The following is a 19,388-nucleotide window of genomic DNA, read 5'->3' as shown; positions in this document are numbered from 1 at the left end:
TTTAATGTTACTATGCCCTCAATTACATAATCCTTCAGGAAGTGATGTCATTTAATTGGGAAAATAACAGGACCACCATGAGTGAAGTAATAGCAGATGATCTGATGAATTCTGTGATAGTTGGTTTGTCACTAGCATCCAGTAATAAATTGTGTGTGTGTGTGTGTGTGTATGTGTGTGCATCAGCAAATACAAAAAAATGCACAGAGAAGATTATCACATTTTATAATACTTGGCAAACACTTGGTGAGGCATTGTGGGAGGAAAATAACACCCATAATTTAATCAAACCAGATACAGATTGACAGAAATTGTACTTGTATGACTTGAAGCACTAGATAATAACACTTGTAATATCATTTTTATCATGTTATTAGCTACATCAGGAGTGTCAATATCTGTGCTCAAAATACACATCTAAAGTACAGCAAAGTCATTAGCCATGCAGCAAATAAAGTGTCGAGAACATTTTAAAAGCACTTGAAAATTACCATCGGCCTTCTGAAACAAGACTTACAGGCGTCTTACAGGCCTCAAGGGCCCGTCTGTCCCTGAGTCAGAGGTTTGATTGGACCTGATCTCTCTTAGTGCAGTTCTAGGGTCATTACTGTATTACCAAGCAAAAACTTAGTACGATGGACTTCAGATCCTGAACAAAATGAGAGAAACCAAAAACAATTTAAGCTGGTATATTTCAGCCCATACAAGCAAAAGCAGATACATTTTCAAGGCTTTGTTTTTCTTTCTAAACTCTTATATAATAGTAAAAGTGCCCTCGTCTATATTTTTAAACAAATGATAAATCTGGGTTAAGTATAATTCCGCATTAGATCTCATGCCCTTATAAGCCTGGTGTCTCAGTGCTGGAGCGCATTCAAAACAGGGAGTAGCAGTACCATAAAAAGCCATCCGCATGTACGCACACACACACTTTCAGACTACTGAGATTAATGCATGTGTAATCTCAGTGGAATGCACTGTTTCAGAGCCCCAGCTGTACCCGAGCACAAAACACACAGGTTATAATCCTCATCCGCTGCATGCGTGCATGAAACAGAGAAGAGCAGAAGTACATAATAGACTGTTCTTTGGTAGAAGCTTCAGGTCACATGTGTGCTATGTTTGTGTGCCTTTTGTCATTCTTTGGTCATTTACAGTGAAAATGCTCAAAATGTGAAAGTTTCTACGGCGTCTTTTTAGTCTTGACGAGGCCTTTCTCTGCGAGGCAGCGGTAAAACTCCTGGATATACGTGTACACACACTTCCAGTCTGGCTCGCGCATCCGCATCAAGTCATCAACGTCCAGCAGGGGAGGACAGTCAGCTAGTGTCCTACACATATAAAGAAAATTAAGCCTATTTTTAGAACCATTAAGGGGTTTTTTTTTTACATTTTTTTTTTTTTTTTGCATTGTGACATTATTTTTTATGACAAAAGCACATTTTTGTTGCAACATACCTAAAGCACATTTCCTCTGCTAACCACATTTCCTCTGCTAACCTAACACATATTTTTTTATATGAAGACATCACATACAATAGTATATATATAATCTTCATATAAAAGATTTATGCGGCTTTAATAACAAAATGTGCCTGGATTGAAAAAAAAAATTAATAATTTAAATTAAGTTAATTAGAAAAATTATTCAAACAATTATTTAACACTTATTTAAATACATAATTGAGTTATAATTGAAAATCAATTATAAATACAATTAATTACATTAAATATTAATATTTGAACAATTAAATATATTGCATTTATTACTATTATAATATGAAATTATAATAAAATATATAATTATTATTATATTTCTTTTATTATTTTATTATTTTATTTGATAATATTAAATATAAGAATTTTTACTATTCCTCCCTTTTTGGGGGTGGGGGTATGGGGGGCAAGTATGTCTAGAAAGTTTCTTTATGAGATATAAAGGTGGATGCAGTAAATAGTGTCTTACTCTGCAGTCTTGAAAGCCTTCTCAAAGTTGGCCCTGCGATCATAGGGGTCGAGAGTGCAATATTCAAAGCCCTCTGGGAAGAACCTGTGCACCAGGGCACAAAACGCCAGACCGTCTGCCCAGCTAGACGAAAAATTCTGGATGTTCACGCCCTAAACATAGAAACAAGTATAAGAGGGAGAATCACAACAAAGCTGTGAAGAATAAAAAAAAGTGCTTTGTTTTTTTGCTAAAACAAAACCCATTTTTAGTACAATTAGTTATTTTTTTATATTTAAATGATAAAAGACAACCACAACCACACACCTTATTTACAGTATTATAATGAAAATAAAAAAAATATTTATACTTAAAGTATTTGTTAAATTTATGCAGATTTACATAAAAATTAGAAATTAGAATAAAAAAAAAACAATACAGTTTTGGAAATCAAATTATTTAGAAAAAAGAAATGTAATGTCAATTTTAAATGTAAAAATGAAACAGGTTTGTTTTTCTCCTTTGATTTTGTTGTCAAATGTGACCTGGACATTTCCATTAGACTCACACAAGGGAGACTAGAAGAGCCCGAGATGTGTAGCAAAACAGAAACTGTTTGATTTGATCTTCTTTTGTCTCTTCAGACCCACCTCATATGGTTCAGTCTTGACCCGGCACCAGTCCAGCAGCATCTGTTTAACATCTTTGGTATTTGGGCCCCTGACCGCCGAGCTGCCCGGCACTTTAACCCTGGCCACGTGGGACTGAGCCGGGCTTCAAGAGGAAAACAGCACAATCAGTCAACGGGACACATCCCACGCTGTCATCCTGTCAGGACTTTAAGAATGACCCACCTGCCCACAGCTTTCGGAGAGGATGAAGAGGTTGGGGGAGAAAATGATTTTGCCTGAGCTGTCCCTGTACCCAAGTGAAGTAAAAAGGGAAAGGTTATCAAAGCCTTGCAGATAGAAGTGCAGTAAAAGTACATAGTATTCAGAGCCTCATGAGTGATGGTCACTCACTGTGTGCATTGTACTGAGCGCCGCTCGGACCATTAGCAGGTTTCTGGTCTTTACTGAGTCCAGCAGCTGTCTTTCCTCCACCAGCCTGCTGACGCAGGGTCTCCATTCGGGCCGCCCGCTCTCTATCACGCCGCTCTGACAGAAACACAGAAAACAAAAACTAACTAAATAATAGTTTTCTGAATAGGAAAGTTATAACAAATAACAGCAGAAGTTTTTTTTTTCCACTATGTTTATTTCCTTTGGTTGTTTGTGTAATAGTAAGGAGTCGTAAAGGCAGAATCTCTTATTTTCTTATTTTCACACACTACTGTTCAAATGTTAGATGTAAAATGTAATCCAGATTCCTGACAAGTTTTGTGAGATTCACCTAAAATAATATCAGGAAGCACATAAGACCCAGCAGACCATATCTGAGCCATATATACTGAATATGTGACATTGACCTGGTCCTCACCCCTCTTTCTCTTCAGAAGTTCTCTCATGGCAGCACGGATCATTTTCCTCTCCTCAAAATCCACAGCCTTATCTAGCTGGTACATGCATAAACAGGAGGGAAACACTTTTCTAAATATGGTTAAGAAAACAAACCATGATAACAAACCCACTGCGCCTGTAGTGCCATTAGTTGCCTCTTACCATTTTATTGAGGATCTCTTCATCCTCTATAGCTGCCAGCTGTTCGGCTGTCAGGGGACCCGTCATATCAGGTTGCTCTTTGGTACCTGTCTCTAATGTTCCCTTCTCACCCTCCATCTTCAGTGACAGCTGGGACAGAAGGAGGAACAGGAGGTGTTGATGGAGCCAGGTTACGAGATGTGTGTATCTCCATGTGTGCGTGGGAACGAGGGAGTATGTTTAGGGAAAATTGAAAGAAAGAGATTCTATCTGAATGCTTTGTGCGAGAGCTACTAGTACAGAGATGTTTTGAGAAACCCTGAGATGCATGTCTGTAGCTGCAAATTGCTAGTCTAATTAACTGCAGCCAAATTATTGGTTTGAGCAGCTTCTGAACAAACAGATTACATAAAAAAAATTGTTTTTACATATTAATTGTCAAGCTGCTTCAGGCCATACATAATGATGACTGTTTGTGTCCATTCATGTGGAAAAGGACATCCGAAAGACAATGTCCAAATATTCATCTCAGCTTATAGAGAAACTATGCTGGTTGGCATTGACATGTGTTTCACACCTTCTGCCCATAGTCCTGTAAACAGCTCAAAGACAAAGACATCTGTGAAATAACATGCTTTATGAGTGGAGAATATTTCCCATAGTTCTTTGCAGTGAGTACAGTGTCCCCCAAATATATTTAGACAATTAAAGGGAGGAAAACTCTGTTATCATTCTCACGTCGTTCCAAACATGTATGACTTTCTTTTCTATTTGGAAAGAAGATCCCAAACAACACTGGACCCCTTTGATTTTCTACTGAATGGGGGGATCTTTCCTCATTTTTTACATTTGGCATGACATGAGCATGAGTAGGCAAATGAAGACATAATTTATTTTTTTTGTGAACTATCCATTTAATAATTAAAAAATATAATAATACCACTGCAGACAGAAAGTATCAATCCAGACATTAACTTTTTTATATAAATAAGAGTGTTTCGTAGGTTTTAAATTATATTTACATATATATATACAATTTAGATTTATATATATATATATATATATATATATATATATCACAATTAAAGAATTTATTCCCATAATTTATTAATAAGTTCCATTGCTGTAGTCAAATACCGGCTACGTTGTACTACTTTGTTCCCATTATTTTTTAATCAGCTCCCTCATTTTAGTTCAATTGTGGTGATGCCATAACTTGATTAAAATGAGGGAACAGCTTACCAATTTGACCACTAAAGGAGGGAATAGATTATTGCGCTTTGGGAATGAAGTTCCCCAAGAAACTCTGTGTTCACGCACAAAAGCATTGAAAAATAATTATTTCTCTCCCCCCATCCCATCATCATATCCCAGAACATATCCCATTTCTCCATAGTTGTCAAACATTAGTGGATCATGTTCATAGCTAATGCCTTAAACTACTCTGATATCTGTGTAGACCAAAAGCCAATTCAAAAGTGGCTCAGAAAAATTCTGAGAAAAGCTCTGTCAGCATTTTGAGTACCATCATCAAGATATACTTTAGTCCTGTTGTGTGTTAGTATGTGTGGGCTGAAGCTAGCAGAATAGATCATATTGTTTTCTGAATGCCATAATACAGTTTTACCTTAATAACACATAATAATGTCAAACAATTAGCACAATTTACTGCACACTGGTCTAATAGCTGTTATGTAATCACACAATCACTACACTGAAAGATGGATGGAAATACATTAGAAAAACAACAAGAAACAGAAAGATGAAGCTCACCGATCTGACTGCAGCTGTCCGAGAGGAAAGGATCACATACACTCAACTCAACTCAGATGCTGGAGTGACTGAGTTTTTCAGAGTCTCTGTAAGAGCCCTCCCACCCCGACCCTCATCAACCTCTTCTGAAGGGACCAGGGGGAAAAAAGTGGAAAGAGCAGAACGGGACATTTAGTATTAGTGACGTATTTGGCACTGCTTCTCTTGATCTTTCCTTTCCGTCAGTTTTTACTCCGATTATAACACTGTCACTTTCAAAAGTGGTAATGGAGTATTTATATGTTTGAAAACCAGAGGAAAGAAAATGTTGAGATAAACCGTGCTCCTCCAGCATGCTGTGTTGACACTGATTGTATAAGCAGGTGGCCTGGCTCTGAGCAGAACTAAACAGTGAATGAGTGGACAGACGGAGAACACGGCCTTATTAAGGCATAAGAATGATGTTGCATAGCAGCACACCTTCATGTTTACACAGATCCTTATTTCCTATGCAGACATAAACATGCTCGTCGCAGCATTTATCTGCAAAAGCATGGGCCAGAAATGTCATTGGCACAAGTACGTTTTCACATTCACAACATTAGAGTATGATGGAGGCGTTATGATGAAAAAGGAGTGTTTGGCTCCACCTCGTGGTGGCTAATTGTGGTCATTAGCTGGCAGAGACAGCTAGCATGACACATGGAAACAGTGAGGGTGAAGGAAACCTTGACTTAGACTTGATGTTCAGCGAGTCATTGTGACTAATGCGGCATATTAGGCTAATTATACAATAGTGGTGCTGTTATAGTGACGGGGTTATGCAAAGGCACTTACAATGGAATGTTTCATAACTTTCAACATGGAGGAAATACTAGTTTTGCTCAACTGGCTGCTGTCAGCTCAATGAAAATATAAGGTTCGGTATAAGTTAAGTTCAGTCATGATAGCACACGTACATCACAGAGTCATCTATTTGACAGAGTCATCTATTTACATCTGCAAGATGTTTTTTTTTTAAACGTCTATAGGACGTTTCATATCAGATGTCAAATAGACGTCTATTATATGATTTTTAAGATGTTTATGTAGAACTGACATCTCACAGACGTCTGTCAGATGTTTGTACACAGCAGATGCTTTCCAGATCAAGGGACGAAGTACATTTTCTTGAGTACTCTACTTTATTGCATAACTACTGTATTATTTATTTTTTCTGGAAACCCATGACTTTAACTTCACTATATTTGAAAAATAAATATTGTACTTTTCACTCCACAACATTTCTATTAAAGTCCTTGAAGTAGAAAGTCATGACTATGTAGCAGCTTTGAAAGTCAGTGGGTGATTTATTTTCTTCTCTAACATGTGCCTTTTTTGACAGTCTGTAAGTAATCACTCTTGTACGGTTATGTGAAGTGATTTCACAGCTTTTTTGAATACTGATCAGTTGCAAATGTGATATTTATTGATAACAATTCAGTAATAAGAAGTTAATATTGTGGTATTTATTAGACACATTATTGTCTGATTTGGCTAAATTGTGTAAATGAAAATATTATACATGAAGCCACAGAACAACTGTTGTGCATCTCCAAAACACAGTGGTGTTTGACTTGAAGCAGCACTGTACAGACTGTTCTGTGTATGTCAATAAAGTACAGCGAGAGCTATTAGAGCATTTCTGACATTTTTGTTTTGATGTTAAATCTTGCTGTTTTGCTTTTTTTGGTTAAAGCAGGGTTGCTGTTGTAAAGTTATACAACTAGAGTTGTGTTGCTGTGTTTTAAAGCAGACTTGATACATTTTTTCTTATCCGTCTGTATTTACAGCCGTTTCACTATCCACTTGGTTCAAATGTGGATGAATGGCTTCACATAGATGTGTGTTGACAGAGCTGTGTGAGATACATACAACAATAATAAAAGAGCATTGCCATAATAGAGGAAATTTACTTTTGGTACTTAAGTACTTTTAAATGCAAGTATTTCTTTACTTTTACTTAAGTAAAAATCTGCCTTTACAACTTTCACTTGTAATGGAGTAATATTTGACCAGCAGTATCTTTCACTCAAATAACAGAGTTGTGTACTTTGTCCGTCTTTTGTTGGTTGTGACACCAATTTGTTTTTACATGTTTATATAGCTTTACAAAAAAAGGTTGTTAAGTGACATTTTTCATGCTAAAATTATGTTAACATGCATATTGTTTATATCTTGTGGGTAAGTTATGAAAACAATCAACAATGTTAAGTTTCTCATGGTAGTTTTTATATATTTTTTTTTAAACAAGAAAACAATTCAGGCTATACTAGAACACTATCATGCTAGCATATTTGAACACATTCCTAACATGTTTTTACATGTTTCTAGTATGATTTAATATGTTGCTAAAATGTTTAGAGTAGGTTTTAACACCTTAATAACATGTTTTTTTTGCATATTTCTAACGTTTTAACATGTTTCTGTAGCATGTTTTGGCATATTTCTAATATTTTAACATGCTAAAGTTTTAACACAGTTAACTTAACATGTTTTACCATTTTTAACATGTTTTGACATATTTCTAACATTTCAACACTTTGCTAAGATGTTTATAGTATGATTACTAACATGTTTAAGCATGTTTTTAGTATATTTTAACACATTCCTAACATGTTTTAGCTGTTGCTAGCAGACTTGAGCCTACTGCTAGCTAATACTTAAATAGCACGCTGCTACTAATATTGACATGTGACAGCAGACGGCATGAGACTGTTTATTGTACCAGTATATTAACAACTTTTCATGATTGTAAAATACATAAATATAATAAAATAAGTATTTACATCTGATATTTTGCAGATATAAAAAAAAAAAACATTTATGCAAATCATCAGTGCAATTTTGCGCTGCAACCAATAAAAGACTCATTATCCAGTACATTAGTGACCCAGTAAAATGTCAACAAATGTCATTACAGGAATAAACAATAACATCTGAGGTATTTTTCTGACAACCCTCACATCATGTGTGATGGCGAAGAGTAACTTCGCTTTCATTCTGTTGATAATCATTTCATACTAATTGCAGTTAACCGATGTGCTTGTGGTACAGAGATACTGGATGAACATTACACAGTTATGAATACGCAGTGTTGCGTAACATGCGTTCAGTGATAAGGTGCAGTCACTTTAGCGCAATTTCAGAGAAAAAGCGATGCACGAAGCAGAGTTTACACTCAAGTCACCTTTAAACAAATCAACCTTCTGTTGGTCAGTGAGGTGCATTTTCATGAATAATTTCCCAACCAGTTCTTGCTGTAATAACTGGATTTTGATTAGCAACATTAAATGTGACCGGACAGCTAGGCTGTGTTTAATGTGTCATTTTTAAAATGATGACCATAGGCCATTAACCATACCTAGATCGATCCTGTACATACAGTATATGATCTTGTATGATGCTTTTCCTGATGCTGCTCACTAGAAGTGAAGTAATGAGTGCAAACAACAGAAGCATGAAAGGACAGTTGAGACCTTATAAGTGTTTCCCTCAGGTAGGCACACTTGAGTCAGTGTAGGCTTTTATTATGACTCCATAAGACTGCGTAAACTTCAACACCCACTGAGATACATTCACATCCTCATTCATTTCCTGTTAGCCAAATCTAAAAACCCAAAAATCTGTGAGTGTTTTGTTATGTCACACTAAACCCCAGCTATGAATTCCCAACATGCTGGGAAAAAGGCAAACTGCCTGATATATATATATTTTTTAATCTAATGCACTTCAATTCGGATATAAACGAAGTCATAATAATAAATGCAAATCCGCTTTCTCTCCAGCAGATGGCAACACAACTCTTTGAGGGAATGACCTTGCCGTGTACCTGGGTCTATAACCTTTTTTTACTGTCAAGTTTTTTATTTTATTTTTAGAACAGCATCAAAACACACAAATCAAAGTGGAGGGAAAATAATACTGTCCAGCAGGCATCAATAAAACAAATCCATCAAGAAACTTATGAAAAAAAGATGAACACCCACTCAGAGGAGACGAGCCAGGCCTTTAGTGGAGGATTTAAAGAGGACAATGAGAGAGACGATATCATTTTGATTTCTCCTAAGAGATAATAGTGTGCTAAAGATGTCTGAGACTCCTTAGAGAAAGTTATTCATAATTACCCGCACTGGGAATTACATAAGAGTCACCAGTTTAAACCTGCCTGCCTTTTCATAATGCTACATACTTAAAAAAAGTTCTCAGCTGTTACTCGGGATGAATCTCGATCAAGCTTGTCAGGAACATGCCTTGAAAAAAACAAACAAAACAAAAAAACATCAATCTTGGAAAGAACGTTTCTAAATAGTGCACCAAGATGAATAAAAGTGAACCCAAGTAAGGAGCCAGTAATCTTCCTCGTCTTCATTATGTAAACTTAACCAAGACGAAAAGTGATAATGCTGTACATATTTAAACATGGCATCCTACAGAAAGCTGCCTCAAAATAGACCGTCCCATATCACCAAATCAAGACGGCTGAGTTACAGTATCTAAAAATACATTATTCCTATGTATCTTTTTGTGTGACTATCTCTAGTAGTCAAGAAGTGCCAACTAGTCCAGTAACGGCTAAAGAGGACCAGAGCAAACGGAGCAGTTGTATTTCACAGTGCATTAGATAGACACACAGTCACAGGATGAATATGGCAGGATGTTGGAGATCTTCCCGAGGCTCATGCAGGAGTTTCCACGCACTTATAAGTGTGTGTTGGCAAAACAGAGGTAATAAAATCAAACAAACTGTTGCCGTCGGCATCTGCTAAAAAAAGGCATGTGCTGAGTCAGTCAATCAGTCTCAGAGCTCTGGTAGATGGTGCTTCTCCATTGAAAGGATGACTGAAATTAAATATCCTGGCACAGTGAGGAGGTTCTGGGGAAAACTACACCTCCAATATCACCATCCTCATCATCCCCGCCATCCAGCAGACCTCGTATCTGATCAGACTCCATATTAAACCAGCTAACACTGGATGATACTCAGTCTTCTGTTGCAAAACCTAGTGAACTGTCCATGTAAGACTGCATTTATTTGGCATCATAGATGGCAAACATTGAATGTAAATATACTTAATTTATTCAAAACTGAAAAATGTATCAAACTAGTTCAATTGAATTCAAATTAGACTATTTTATCCTGTATCGGTGTGCTTTGTATTTTGCATATTACAGTATCACAGTGTTAGCTTTGCAACATGCTAATGCCAAACTCTACACCCAAAGTATACTTGGGTTTGTATGTGCAGGTAGATTTTACTATTTGAACATGCTCTGTTTGCTTAACTCACGTGTGTCTTGAATTTTTTTTTTGCACTAAATAGTTTGTCCACAAGGTGGCAACCTTAAAACAGAAAAACAGACAACAAACACAGGGCAAAAACCCTAGATGGCCATGTTGACGAGTGCTTGTGAAGGGGAAGCGATACACTAAAGTCAAGTTTAAACACGAGCAAAACTATTTATCACGTCTGGAAAGTTACAAATCAGACACGACATGAACAACATTTTGTAATGGCCACGTATCGAAACGATCAATACCAAATAAAGTCTAATTCAAAAGCTATGTTCGGCTGTTTCTTGTGCGCTTTGTGTCACGAGTGCTACTTGTGTGATTAACAAATTGCTGCCATTGTAAAGCATGCCAGATGTTACTGTTACTTAGTTACAAGTGTCATTTTCTGTTAGATTTTTTTTTTTTTTTGTGGCAGTTTTTGGCCTTTTATTATGGTAGGACAGTATTGTAGACATGAAACGAAGTGAGAGAGAGAGAGAGAGAGAGAGAGAGAGGGGTGCGGAGAGATCCTCCAGCAGGGATTCGAACTCAGGACACCGTCGCGCAATGCTCTATATATCGGCGCACTGCCCACAAGGCTTTTAGTCATTTTGTTGTGCTTTTTATATATAAATATATATTTTAGTACATTTTAGTAAATATTTCAGTTTTGGCAACCACCTAAAATTTGCAAAACAAAATAAATAACTTTAGTTAACATTTATTCTATTTCAATGAGCACCTTATTTTATTGTTTTAGTGAACTACAATAACTCTGGCTATAAGCTTCTCTTTTCCATCTAATGAAAGTGGTTGTGGACCAAAGAGAGCCATGACCCCTTTTCACTTTCCTTGTACTTGTAAAGTGAGGAGTTTGGCTATAGACAGCAGCACTGCAGTTCACTAGGTTTTGAAACACAGCCTTTAAGTCCCTTCAGTCCATTTTCTCATGCACCTGGTTCTCTGTCCTCTCGTTAGGTTCTTGAGCTGCTTTTGAAAATGATTCTTCTTCTGGATTCTCTGATATGCTCGACTCATTCTTCTTAACACAAACCACGTCCTCTTCACTGCCACCGGTTGGTGTCCTGGCTCTCCGTGTGTCGATGTAAGCTACGATGATCTCTGAGTTCTGGTAGATGATCACGCCTGAGAGGGTGAGCACAGCTCCTGCACAGCTAAGAGCCGTCAGCTCGTGCCCAAACAGCAGCTGGGACAGCAGCAGGTTCCCCACCACATTCAGGTTCCCCAGGATGTGCAGCGTGACAGCGGAGGTCAGGGTGATGACACAGCAGCTGGCCAGGTTGTAAAGCACTGAGCCCAGGCAGCTGAGCAAGATGAAACCCCAGAGGTGGTGGTCATACTGGAAAGGGGACTGCAGCGCGGCCCAGTTCTCCAGAGCCAGGGCGGCTACAGCCAGGATGCAGAAGCTGGGGATGGACATCAGATACAGCAGGAAGACAGAGTTGATCTTCTCCTCCTGGAGCAAGATGCCTGATAATTATTCATATACAAAAGACAAAGTGTGTTAGTTTAGCTATTACACCTCTGTATGTAGTTGCTCAGCACTGACACACGTTTTGGCCTTCTGGATTGTTATTTACCGAAGCACATGCTAAGATATAGTGTGACGCATATAGTAAACAACCTTAACCTCTGTGATGCAACGGTCACAACTAAAATAGTCCAGTGAAATCTAAAACCAACAGATGACCCAGATAAACCACATGGAGTATCTCTCCTGGACCAAGAATACAAAGTGGGCGAATACATTAATTACAATCTAAATTCATTACAAAAAATTTTGTATATGTATGTATATATTGTTTTGTTTGATTTTTCTGAGTGGAGAGTTGAGTAATCAAACTAATATGTTATAATTTGGCAAAATGAGGCAAAATTATCTTTAGCCAATGCACGGTCATTCTTTAGAATTTAATACAAATTTGGATTTCTGTAATATGTTCAAATGTAATATCTTGTGTGTCCTGTAAACTGCATCAACAACTTTACAGTCAATTAATTCATTATTAAACATCTATGTAATTTAGTTAATTAAATTTAAACACATTTTCTATATTTTTACCATATTTTATATTAATTATAATAATATTTATTATATTTATAATATAATTATATTATTTTATATCATGAATCAAGCTTTATTTCTACGTTGTCTAAACTGCTACAATACATCTTCAATAATAAAATTCCGTTGAAATTTCTTGTGTTTTTTTATAATTAAATAATAATAACAATAATAATAATAATAATAATCACTCCCTGACCAAGGCTACATTTTAACTATATATTAAATTATATACATCTAACTTTCTACATTCTTATTAATGTTCACTATAACACCTCCTGATTTACAAAAATAATAAATTATTATTGTTATTATAAATAGTTAATAATAATAATAATAATATCACACCCTGCCCAAAACTTTTTATTTGCCTTATATATGTATATGTAATATATATATATAAATTATTTTTATTATTTATTTATTTTTAATAAAGGCCAATAAAATGTTTTGGTTTTAATTATTAATATTAGTAGTATTCGTATTAGTAATAATAATAATAATAATAATAATAATAACATGCACTTGGTTGCTTCTAATATTGACCCATCATAGCTTTAGTTGTGGAGAACAACAAACAAAGGTGACTTTGTTAAAAACAAGGCACTGCTCATTTAGCTTACATGCTAACTGTAGGTTATGTTGTGTAATTCTACAGTGACTAAGAATTTTCTTTGACACACATAGCATTGAATAACATCAACATATACAGCTGCAGCTGTCTTTGACAAGATACTGTCTGTAGTCATAAAAAGTGTACAAAACAGGTTCTGCCAGTAAACCGCAGACTCGCCCTCAGTTCTGCCACAGACTCCCTGATGTTCTCAGGGCCAGGCACCTACAGAATTACTCTAGTGAGGACATCACTTACACTAATGGAGCTCAGCTGACTCTCATTTTAAGAAATCAAAAACAGTCAAGTATGTGATCCCTATCCAGTACTGTGAGGTCGTTGCTACTTGGATAAAACAACAGAAGCAGCAGCAGCTGTTCACAGGATAGTGTCTGGAACAGGATGTGCCAGCTTTTGGCAGACAGGACGTTTTCCTCTCGGACTCAGACACACACCAGGAACTTACAAAAATGATGAGCATGTGAATGTGAAGTAGGGACAAAAAATAGGCTCTGCTCTCAGGAACATTTAGTTAGAATATTTTCATTTGTCAATAAAAAACAAACAAACAGCTGGGGGCTTTTTGAATTTTGATTAAGTTAGATGAACCTTCAAATATCTTTATATAAAAATTTACAGGTTTTATTGTCAAACTGATTAGAAAAACGCTCTGCAGTTCAACTGCGGGTTATGGGGAATCGAACTAGTCATCCGATTCTCGAACGAATCGCTTGTGTGAACCGATTCAGTTGGGTGATTCAATAAAAACGATTCGAACGGTGTTATGAATCACTTGACTCCTTTAGGAATCTGAAGGTCCCCACACCTTACTTTGACCTATTCATTTTTATGACATTTTCCAGTTCGTGTTCACTGCATGTGGATTTATTATATCTTTAAAAAAAAAAAGGTGTTTGTGGCCAATGAAATACTTTAAAGCTGAACATGAGACAAATGCCACTAGTGTATTGTAAAATACTAGTGTATTGTTTTTACACATTTAAGTTAACATCTCATTAAATCGAATCATTCAAACGAATCGATTCGCTCATATGAATCGAACACTCAAAGCTTTTTTACTTTATTGACGTACTCTTGTCCCCTTGGCTTTCCTCTGTTTTCAATTTAAATATTTTTCGTATTAATAATAATAATAACAGAACGTACTTTGTTGAATGGATTTCACGCCTCTCAACATAGTGGCGGCGAACACGAACAGGCAGCCGGTCTGGTCGAACTGGACCTCGCCCATGATGCTGAACGACGCCCCGAGGCAGATGGGCATCATCGCGGTGTACTTCAGGAAGTGGTGCTGCTTCCCCAGAATCAGCGTGGAAATGGCCAGCGTGAACAGCGGCGTTGTGGTGTAGATCATCTGCGCGAACGAGAGCTGTACATAAGTGAGTCCCACGTTGCCAAACGCGATGCTGGCACAGAAGGTCAAGCTCAGCAGGAACACCTTGCATTTGGCGCTGGTGGTTAAATCCTGCTCTCCGAAGCCTCTGTGCCGGATCACCCTGCACTTGATCAGTCCGTAGTCCACCACGATCGCCGTCAGCATGTGGAGGGCTGACAGAAGCAGCGGGTATCTGAAATTGTACACGGCGAATATCCATTTGTTGAGGCTGGATATAGTGGTGCCCGTCACCAGCCACACGGACACAGCGAACATGAGGTGCAGCATTTCTGGGGGTTGCCTCGTCCTGCTCCCCGCGTCCCGGGGCTCCTCGCTCTTGGTGGAGGGGCCATCGGCTCTGATCATGTTCGTTTCATCTTCGCATCTGCAGGGTAAACACATTAAGATCGTAACGTAAATGCACCTCTCATCTCCGCGAATCAAAAAAACGCAGTGGCGTTACAAGTCGGAAGTGTTCATTCAGTCTCTGGCGATGTCCTGACTCAAGCCGCTGTAGCAACCGTGTGTTTTGGAAGCGGACAGGAACAACATCCCGGCTTGTCTACACGTGTTATTATTGTGTGTCATGGGTCTGGTTTGTGACGTAAGACGTGGGAGCTTATTTTGGGCGTGAGCAGTAGTGGTGATTCATTCCCGAACGAATCGGTTCGTTTGAACAAAGCTTTTATAATGCTTCGAAATGACATTACTTCTATACTATTTCTGCCTATATTTCATGCTTAAAATGGTATAAATGGTGTATAATATGTTATGACGAATTCATTCACTTGCGCAAGGATTTCAAGTGCTACAAAAAGCAAAACGGTTTGCTTAGGTATAATGAATCTAACATTTCCAACGCTTATATTTTCCTCTTGAATACCAATTTTTCTTGTGTTTTTAAATATAATATTTACTGTACAGTATATTATTATTAAATCAAATTAGACTAAATGAAAGAAGGTTTGAGAATAACAACTAAAACAAATAAAAATAGATATAAATAAAAACTAGATTTAAAAGTGTAAATACAAGCATAAATAAACAATACATGTATTACTAAAACAGTATTAAAATGGGTTGATAAACCTTATAATGTAACAATAGAAACTAAATATTTCCAAATGATGTTTTACACATAATTATAATATTATTTTTTCTAAATAAAAACTGTTTCTTTATATAATACATTACATATATATACCCAAAAGTGATAGTTCACCCAAATGAAAATTGTGTCATAATTTACTCACCCTCGTGTCCTTGCTAACCTATATGACTTCCTTTCTTCTGTGTAACAAACACTTTGAGAAAATGTTAAATCAATAGTAGCTCATCAAAACAATATGGTTACCAACATTCTACAAAATATCTTCTTTTAGGCTCTTCTTTTAGGCAAAAGTAAGAAAGTTTAAAAAGACATGAGGGTGAGTAAATTACAACAGAATTCTCATTTGTTGGTGAACCGCCCCTTCACCAACATTTCACATCATTTGCGAATTAATTATTTGATTAAAAAGATTCGAGTCACTGCAATGAATCCCCACCACCGTACAGACTGTAGGAAAATATAATACTCCAGTCGACCAATCAGAGATGGGCTCATGTTCCGCTGCCGGTTGTGGATTGGTCACTCCTAGTTTATTCAAAATACTGTATTAAAATGGTTCGTTGTAAGCAAATGCTAAACAAATTACGACTGTGCTGGATAAACAGTCGGGATATTGAGTCCCTCAAGGATTTTGTCGCTGACTTCACTGATCGGTGGCTTTTAGATTGACATCGCGCAAAAGCTCTCTGTGGTCCATTATAGAGGCTTGTCTCCTCCAGGATCCCGTGATGGGGTGCCCAATTAAATTAATCAGTAATCAAATTGTTTCTCAGTCTCTCTACTAGCTATACTAAAGCAACATTAATCTGCATGAACTGAGGTCGTTCGTGTGTACAGACGGCGCTGGTCGATGACGTCTAGTCATCGCAGCATATTTTCTGTCCCGTTTGTAAATGTTATTTTCATGGAGGCTGTTCAAGCCAAAAACGTGTGTGTGTTCTGTATAACGTTATTCCCTATCAACTCGGTAATACGACTGTCGGTTAGAGTCGGAGCATATGAAGGATGCACTTGTCTTGATCAGCACAGCAACGCTAAGTCACGTCCAGTGAATCATGAAAGCAAAAAGCTTCGTTCCAGCGTTAAAGCTCATGAATGACTCTAGTAGACCTCACACCGGCGTTTAGCGGTCTAACAGAGGATATAAACACATCGCTCCGCGTCAACACAGTATAATACCATACTAAACAGAGCCAAATTCATCAGTGCCATGTCCGATAAGATCAATCGTATGTCCCTGGTCTCTTACCTTATTCCCGCACTGCTGAAGCTAGATGCGTTTAGTTATATTCTGTTCTCAGAGACCATCGGCCCTTTCGCTGAGCGGCCAGTTGTCGCCAGATCAGCTCAGATCAGCTGTGCAATACGTCACCACCGCGCTGCTGAGCAGTGACCGAGGCGTCGCGTGCTGCTGCTGGCGCGTGCACGGGCGCGTTTACAAAATATGCTTCAACATCTCAAAGAATGATTATTTGTTTCGTTAATAACAGTTGCATCGTTTTCTATATCCTATATGGCTATATTTCTGAATAACCATATCCTTTTGTTTCCTCTCATTAAATTCAGCTTCTTTGGATGGTTTTTAAAGGAATAGTTCACTAAAAAATAATAATTGGCTGAAAATCCACACACCCTCAGACAATTCAAGAAGGTCAATTTCTTCCTAGGAATAGATTTGGAAAAAAAAATTGCTTTACATCACTTGCTCTCCAATGGCTCCTCTGCAGTGAATGGGTGCCGTCAGAATGAGAGTCCAAACAGCTGATAAAAACATCACAATAATCCACACGACTCCAGTGCAGAGTCTACAATTCATAATATTGCTTTTTCACGCAAAAAAAAAAAACCTTATCACATTAGGACTTATCAGGAGAGAAATATGTACAGCTCAAGGAGTCAAAAACAGTTCTGATCGAAAATGTTACTGGATAAAGCAATTTATGGATTCATATTTTGATTGTTTCTTAGAATTGTTCATTTGTTTCTCACAAACACACAGCTTTTAATTTCACAAGACATTAACTGATGGACAGGAGAGGTGTGGAATGTGGATCCCTTGTGGATTATTGTGATGTTTTTATCAGCTGTTTGGACTCTCATTCTGACGGCACCCATTCACTGCAGAGGATCCTGAATCTCATCTACATCTTGGAAGGCCTGAGAGAAGTGGTGTAGTGTAATGAAGTAAAAATACTTCATTACAGTACTTAAGTATTTTTTGGGAGTATCTGTACTTTTTTCACTCAAGTTCCAACTTTCACTTTTACTTCACTACATTTCCCTAAATAAAATATTACTTTTACTCCGATACATTTCCCCGAAGCATATTGATTTCTAAATACAAAATAAAGTCTGAAGAAAAGTCTCGAGGGTGTGTGATATACAGTATATTGTCTGTAATAATATGGTAAAGTGTTGTTGTAATGATGTTTCATCTGAAATTATCGACCCGAGTAGCTTTATCACACACAGAGATGGAACGCATGTGATTTGTTAAGTCCATTAAAACTCAAAATTCAAGTCATTTTAAATTGTAGATGGAAAAAACCTCTCTATATTTTTCCAAAGAAAATAGTTCCAAACAAAAATCACAGCAATGTTTTGCACCTCTGAGCAATGGATGGTGTTTACTTACTGAATGAATTAGCTTTTTGAACAAACTGGTTGAATGGATGATTTATTGACCCACTCGTTAACACAAACAAATATTTTTATTCCTGAATGAATCAGTTTGAATGAATCGGTTGAATCTCAATGACTCACTCATTAACAGTCACGTGTTTTTTCTTCTTCACGTTTTAAAAGGTCATATGATGTTGGTAAAAAAATAACATTATTTGGTGTAATGCAATGTGTTTATGCGGTTTAAGGTAAACAAAAAAATACTACTAATAATTTTCCACATAATATGTGTTATTGTTTCTCCTATATGCCCCACCTTTCTGAAACACATTGATTTTTACAAAGCTCATTGGTCTGAAAAGCGAGGTGTGCTCTGATTGGCCAGCTATCCAGTGTGTTGTGATTGGCTGAATGCATCAAGCGTGTGATGGAAATGTTACGCCCCTCAACACTGTGGCGCTGTGTTTCCCGGTCAGAACACTGCGTGACAAGACAAAAACAATAACATTACAAACAAGCCATATGTTGCATCCAGTGTGTTCTGGAACAGTGTTGTAAATACAACTTAACCACTGATTTCTAGTAGCGACCAAACAAAGTATTTTCGCTTTCACAACGAAACACACAACGTCTCCACAACATGGCGGGAACAACAATACTATTGAGAGAATAAAGGTTTACATCTTCTTTCTTTGTGTGAACATTTGGGCAGTGTTACGCAAATCTTCCCACATCGTGACGTAGACGTGTGGGGGCGTGTTTTAATGAGGCGTTTAGGAGGACGTGGAACAGTCTTATATAAAGAATATCTCTTTGGGTTTGAGATTTTAGTCTTTGCAACTTTAGGGATCTTATCCATTCAAAAGCTTGTAACACTTCAAAGAGAAAGGAAAACTTGAAATCTCATAA

The 19,388-nt window shown here is 37.2% G+C and overlaps 2 protein-coding genes across 3 annotated transcripts; both read right to left on the bottom strand.

Annotated features, from left to right (window-relative positions):
- Positions 1–254: 254 nt before the first annotated feature.
- LOC127966691 (smoothelin-like) lies at positions 255–5,513 on the bottom strand. The gene is made up of 8 exons (XM_052567867.1): positions 5,359–5,513; positions 3,607–3,735; positions 3,425–3,500; positions 2,968–3,102; positions 2,800–2,863; positions 2,596–2,719; positions 1,967–2,118; positions 255–1,331 (listed from the first exon to the last, which is right to left on the bottom strand). Exons 2-8 carry the CDS (start codon positions 3,721–3,723, stop codon positions 1,184–1,186), a joined length of 816 nt encoding a protein of 271 aa, XP_052423827.1. The 5' UTR covers positions 3,724–3,735; positions 5,359–5,513; the 3' UTR covers positions 255–1,183.
- A 2,569-nt stretch (positions 5,514–8,082) lies between these two features.
- LOC127966844 (solute carrier family 35 member E4) lies at positions 8,083–17,271 on the bottom strand. 2 transcript variants are annotated; one of them, XM_052568151.1, is made up of 3 exons: positions 17,107–17,271; positions 14,518–15,131; positions 8,083–12,142 (listed from the first exon to the last, which is right to left on the bottom strand). In XM_052568151.1, the coding sequence occupies exons 2-3, from the start codon at positions 15,110–15,112 to the stop codon at positions 11,586–11,588; spliced, it is 1,152 nt and encodes a 383-aa protein (XP_052424111.1). In that variant the 5' UTR covers positions 15,113–15,131; positions 17,107–17,271; the 3' UTR covers positions 8,083–11,585. The 2 variants fall into 2 exon arrangements, with proteins under 2 accessions (XP_052424111.1, XP_052424110.1); XM_052568150.1 differs by lacking the exon at positions 17,107–17,271 and having other exon boundaries at positions 14,518–15,341.
- Positions 17,272–19,388: the final 2,117 nt, after the last annotated feature.

Source organism: Carassius gibelio, chromosome B10 (genome assembly GCF_023724105.1).
Source record: "Carassius gibelio isolate Cgi1373 ecotype wild population from Czech Republic chromosome B10, carGib1.2-hapl.c, whole genome shotgun sequence".
NCBI lineage: Eukaryota > Metazoa > Chordata > Actinopteri > Cypriniformes > Cyprinidae > Carassius > Carassius gibelio.
This window is presented reverse-complemented; position numbering and strand designations above follow the sequence as displayed.

Coding starts and splice junctions, on each gene's coding strand:
- LOC127966691 (XM_052567867.1), bottom strand. CDS start 3,723: ATGGAGGGTGAGAAGGGAACATTAGAGACAGGTACCAAAGAGCAACCT. Junction 3,501..3,606: donor AAGAGATCCTCAATAAAATG/GTAAGAGGCAAC, acceptor TGCATGTACCAG/CTAGATAAGGCTGTGGATTT. Junction 1,332..1,966: donor AAGGCTTTCAAGACTGCAGA/GTAAGACACTAT, acceptor TTATATGTGTAG/GACACTAGCTGACTGTCCTC.
- LOC127966844 (XM_052568150.1), bottom strand. CDS start 15,148: ATGTGTTTACCCTGCAGATGCGAAGATGAAACGAACATGATCAGAGCC. Junction 12,143..14,517: donor CGTGAAATCCATTCAACAAA/GTACGTTCTGTT, acceptor AATAATTATCAG/GCATCTTGCTCCAGGAGGAG.